At 50.9% G+C, this 5,820-nt stretch overlaps 1 protein-coding gene across 4 annotated transcripts in view; it reads right to left on the reverse strand.

Moving 5' to 3' along the window:
- The window catches only part of ERG (ETS transcription factor ERG), a 68,358-nt gene extending 63,049 nt beyond the window's left edge, over nucleotides 1-5,309 (reverse strand). The window contains exon 1 of one of the 4 annotated variants that reach the window (XM_024120251.3): nucleotides 5,089-5,309. In XM_024120251.3, coding sequence (XP_023976019.1) covers nucleotides 5,089-5,228 — 140 coding nt within the window. In that variant the 5' untranslated portion in view covers nucleotides 5,229-5,309. The remainder of the gene's footprint in view (nucleotides 1-5,088) is intronic. The other 3 variants (XM_007111309.4, XM_007111308.4, XM_055086410.1) reach the window with 3 other exon arrangements.
- Between the last annotated feature and the right edge of the window lie 511 nt (nucleotides 5,310-5,820).

Here is a 5,820-nt window from a genome sequence, read left to right on the forward strand (position 1 = left end):
CCTCTCACTGTCGTGGCCTCTCCCGTCGCGGAGCACAGGCTCCGGACGCGCAGGCCCAGCGGCCATGGATCGCGGGCCCAGCCGCCCCGCGGCACGTGGGATCCTCCCGGACCGGGGCGCGAACCCGCGTCCCCGGCTTCGGCGGGCGGACTCCCAACCGCTGCGCCACCAGGGAAGCCCCAAAGTCCGATTTTTGACTTACGCAAACTCCCCCTGAACTTGACTTCAAGAGGCAAGTGTACCGTATGGAAGTCCGCCACACGAAAGCTCAGAGCAGGGGCAATTAGAAGGAGCTACCGGGCTGGGGGCCAGGATGCACTTCTTTTCTTGCTGCAGTCCCTGACTCCCGGCACGCCTGGCCTGGGGCTTCCAGGTGGTGGGTGAGGCAGCCACCACCTCCGGAAAGATGCAGGGGGAGGCAGCACATTTAGGAGCTGCATCCTGGCCCCTGGCCCTCAGCCACGCTCACCTCTGCAGCGCCTCTGCCACGAGCCCCTCCAGGGAGGAGCCCTGTCTCCATGACCTGGGCCTCCGCCCCCCGACACTCGGGGCAGAGCTGGTACAGCCAGGTCCCGTTCAAGGTCTCTAGAATGAAAGCAGAGTCAATGCAGGTCCGTGTTCCCTTTTATGGAACTGGAGCTGACACGTGTAAAGATCACGCAGCGAGTCGGCAAAATCTGCGGATCTGATCCCGGGCAGCCCTCTAACTGTCTGCTGGCCTCTTCTAATCCTCTAGATGAAAGGGGTCTTAGGTCCGCTGACGAATTTTGAGTTTTTCCTTCCTCCATGCCCCTTCAGGCAGCCCGTCGTGTTCTGAAGAGCAGATTGTCCCTCACCACCCACTTGCAATATTCCACAAGGTCACAGCCTGAAGGCCGGTCCTGGTGATCCATCAATCTGATGTGCGACACCCCCCAACACTTCCCATCCAGCCAGGCTGAGCCCCTTCAGGGACAGGGAACGGGCAACCCCAGGAAATGCTGATTTGGAAATCTGAAAGCAATGGCCCCGCTAACCACTGACCAGCCGAGGGGCCAGAAGCACCAGGTGTGGTCGGTTTCCTGTGTCCACCTGACCAGGCCATTGCACTCGGTGACTTAATCCAACGCCAATCGAGGTGTTGGTCTGAAGGTATTCCATAGATATAGTTAAAATCTACCATCCATTGATGTTAAATAAAGGTGATTATCCTTGATAACGTGGGTGGGCCTCATCTCATCAACTGAAGGTCTAAAGAACAAAACCTGAGCTTCCCCTAAGGAAGAAGGAATTCCGCCTCAAGACTGTTGCATCTGAAATAGAGACACAGATGTAGAGAACAAACATATGGACACCAAGGGGGGAAAGCGGCCGGGGAAGGAATGAGATGAATTGGGAGATTGGGACTGACATATATACACTAATACGTATAAAATAATAACTAATAAGAACCTGCTGTACAAAAAAATAAAATAAATTTGAAAAAACAAAAAAAGACTGTTGCATCTCCTCCTGCCTGAGTTTCCAGCCTGCTGGTACACCCTACAGATCTCAGAATTGACAGCTTCCACAACTGTGTGAGCCAGTTCTTTACAGTAAATCTCTTCATTGTGCATTCCATTGGTTTTGTTTCTATGGAGAACTCTGACAAGGCACACAAGACCAGCCCCACTGAGCTGGATCCAGCAGACACGGAGCTCGGACAAGACAGGCAGAAGCCTCTTCTACAAAGAGGATCAATACATGTCTGCCTCCTGTTTCCCCAGAACATTCCACGGTGGGGGGAAGGAGGGTACTTGGTGAACAGTTGAAATCTGCATCAGAGCTCAGTTCCAGAAGCTGTGCTCCTCCCCCCTGTGCTCCTCGCCCCTGTGATCCTCCCCCTGTGCTCCTCCCCCTGTGCTCCTCGTCCCTGTGCTCCTCCCCCCTGTGCTCCTCCCCCCGTGCTCCTCTCCGCTTGCTCCACACCAGGCTTGCCATTTCCCATCAAGTTCCCAGGCAAATGCAGGCAGCCGTGTCCCCCTCCCAGGCAGCGGCTGCTGGGCCAGCACCACCGGACATCCAGGAGGAAGACGAGGACCACAACAAGGCTGACTTCCCTCGGTAGCCGCCACCAAAACACATCCCAGTTTGCTCCCAAAGCTGGAACTGCCTTTAACGATCCTCTGAGGGGAGCATCTGAACATCTTAGGATTCCATGAGGGCCTGAGAGTGGAAGCTACTGACGCTTCCATTGTCCCCTCGCAAGAAAACGGTCCAGTTTCTCCAAAAACGATTTCCCTTCCCAGGAAAGAGACCCTCGCCTGAGTCCGCAGCTTCACACCTGCCTGACAGAGGAACGGCCAAGAAGCTTTCCAAGGTCAGCTGGCCGAGGAACGTGGGTGAAGCTTTCCGGGGGCCCGTGTCCTTCTTGGGGACTTGAAGCCCCTAGGCCAGGCTCAGGGTCACCTCAAGTCCCCCCACCCATCCTGAATCCCTGTGGTGACCACCTCGGGCTGGGAAGTTGGCCCCAGCGCTTGGCCAGGAGGGCAGGTGGACATCAGCTCCTGAAGGGAAGCACAGGCTGGCATTGAAGGAACCGGTATTCACACGTCTCTCTTATTTATTTATTTATTCATTTATTTATTTGTTTGCTTACTTATTTATTCATTCATTTATTTAAATTCAGCAAGAAGAAGAGAAAGTTTCATTTCTGCAACATTGTTCTCACCTCCTCATTCAGTCTCCTTTCTGAGGCTCGCTAAATCCAGACTGGCATTCCTGGAGCTGGCCCTAGGCCAGACTCCCCAAATAAGGGCCTGGGCACGGCTCGCTCTGCTAAGTGCCAGCGGGAGACCATCTCAGTGCCCTTTGCCCGAAGCGTTTTTTCCCTCTCTCTCTAATTATTTATCTTCCCCTCTCTCCATCTCCATCTCTATCTCTCTCATAATCTCTCCTTGCACACACAATCTCCCTCTCTCTCTCCCACACACACATACACACACACACACACATACGCACACACACACACACACACACACACACGTGCTGATGTATTTCCCATAGGTAGGAACTAGCCTTGGAAGAAGAACACTTTAGAAAGGCATCTTGCTCTTAGTGTTCCCACCGTGACTACCCCGGCGTGCATGGGATCACGGGACCCCATCAAAAACTACAATCCATCAATGTTTACAGGGTTGGCTCCACAACTACCCTTTTATATAAACACCGCTGGCTTCTTCAGAACAGGATTAACCTGCATGCCTCCAAGTCTCAGAAATAGATACAGTGAATGGTCAGTGGAACCATTCTATCAGATGGATAGGATTTACCTGTAACATATTTACATGTAATGAGGAACTGGCCGGGACTCTGGCATCCTGGACCCTATGATCGCCTTTTCTACCATGGTCCTTTCAGAAGTCTAGGAATTAGTCCCTTGATGAGGTCTAAGATGGGTCTGCCTTGGCTTGAATTCCCTTTAAAGGACCAGTGTCGTAGCAAATAGGCAACATCAGAATTATCGTTCCCACTTTCAAGAAGAAACTCCATGCACAGAAGTGAACTGACTTCTCAGGGCCCAGGGAAGTTCTGGCCCCTCCCATCTCCCTGTTTGGCACGTCCAGCCTCATGGTTGACACCCCCTCTGAGGGCTGTGACTTGGCACCTTCACGGACACCACACTCGAAGTTGATGCAATGGTTTCCAGCACTTATAAAACATGACACTTATAAAAAACATATTTCGCATTAAAATATATAGGTAGCAAAAAGGGCCTATTATAGCCGCGACAGAGTGGGAAAAATGCACTGGGTGTGGAGTCAAACACCCTTGATTTGAATCCAAATTCTGAGTTGCTTTAAGTACTGATTTGGGTTAGCCAGAAAATGCCTGAGTCTCAGTTTCCTCATCCATCAAATGGGGACAGGCATTCCTCACAGGGCTGCCTGGAGGACTGACAGGCCATCAGACGTAAAAGGGCTTCATACCTAGTAAAGCACTAGAAATTGTGAGCTGTTCTTGTGACTCTGGGCAGATCATGCACATTTAAATGAAATTGTTCTTTCTTTGTCTTGAGATTTGATACGACTCTTTCTGAATATATATGGGGTATTATATCATAACTGAAATCAACCTTACTCTTCAAAACTACATCCGATGAAATGCTTTTGTGGGCTTCCCTGGTGGCGCACTGGTTAAGAATCCGCCCGCCAACGCAGGGGACACGGGTTCGAGCCCTGGTCCGGGAAGATCCCCCGTGCCGCGGAGCAACTGAGCCCGTGCGCCACAACTACTGAGCCTGCGCTCTAGAGACCGTGAGCCACAACTACTGAAGCCCGCGCGCCTAGAGCCCGTGCTCCGCAGCAAGAGAAGCCACCGCAATGAGAAGCCCCCGCTCGCTGCAACTAGAGAAAAGCCCGCGCGCAGCAACGAAGACCCAATGCAGACAAAAATAAATAAAATAAACAGATAAATTTAGAAGAAGAAAAAGAAACGCTTTTGAGTGCCAGGGATAATACATTCAATAATTTGCTAATACATTCTAGGTGACTGCAGCATTATCGTGACAAACTCAGGAGAGTTAATACTTATGGGTGACGCTGGTGCTTGGTTTTAAGTGTAAATAAAGATGAGAAGAAAAAGCAAGCATTCAGAGAAGGTGACAGAGGAGGGAAGGTTGGGGGGCGGGGGGCTGGAGGACACAGGAAGTAGGTCCATTAGCAATGTCCTATGGCTTGGACATAGGCTACACTGCCTGGCCACTAGCTGACACTCTCCCTCCATGAAAACAGAAGACAGCTTTACTTTCCAGGCAATAAAAACCTCAGAAACAAATTCTGCCATATGTGGGCAAGGCCCCCTCCCACAAAGCCCTCACGTCTGGGAAATGGAATTGAACATCTCATCTTCAAAGCGAGTTCTCGGTAAATGTACTACTGGTTTTACAACCTCTATCCTCCACACAAACCACTGGAGAACACATTTTCTCAGCATTGCCCAGTGTTACTGTTCAATATGCCCTCAGGTTCTGAAACCATCTCGGCGGAAGTGTGATCAATTTCCACTTTGCCTTTTCAAGGGATGGGAAAACCAGAGGTCTGGGAGAGCAAGAGCCAGCGGTCTCCTTACCTTGAGCCATTCACCTGGTTAGGGTTACATTCCATCTTGATGGTGACCCTGGCTGGGGGTTGAGACAGCCAGTCCTGCTGAGGGACACGCGGGCTCATCTTGGATGTCTGTCCATAGTCGCTGGAGGAGGACGCGGTCATGTCCGTCTTGGCCAGGTGCGGCGAGCCGTACGCACACTCAAACAATGACTGGTCCTCACTCACGACAGATAACGCTTCCTGAACACCCAAAGAAACACACATTCAGGATGTTCCAAGGGACAGTCATGCTTCAGAAAGTTGCTAACTGTACAGTCATTTCTAACTGGGACCCCCTTTTTAGGTAGTTTTTACGGTATCCATTTCCACCTTTCAGCAGCAAGAAGGAGCTGGCTTTCTTTCCCCTAGAGACGGTAAGAGTTGGAACTGGCCGACCTAGAAAAACCTTTGTGCAGGTCTCCAAACACCCCAGCCTTGACCACAGCCGTGCGGATAATACCCACTTTAATCTCAACTCAAGGAAGTTGAATTTCAAAGGTCTTAGAAGACATCCAATTGCATGTGTCATTATTTGACAAATGCAATCTATAATTCAAGCAGACAGGGTACAGAACAGTCGTGAAGATTAAAAAAGACATGTGACGGCTAACACCTAAGCATCTGGCAAAACTGCCACATTCCCAGGAGATTTTAAAGAAGAGCTACTTAGAAGAAGAGTGAGGGGGAAATGGGGCAGCAAAGGACAAAGAGACAA

Source organism: Physeter macrocephalus, chromosome 8 (assembly GCF_002837175.3).
Source record: "Physeter macrocephalus isolate SW-GA chromosome 8, ASM283717v5, whole genome shotgun sequence".
NCBI lineage: Eukaryota > Metazoa > Chordata > Mammalia > Artiodactyla > Physeteridae > Physeter > Physeter macrocephalus.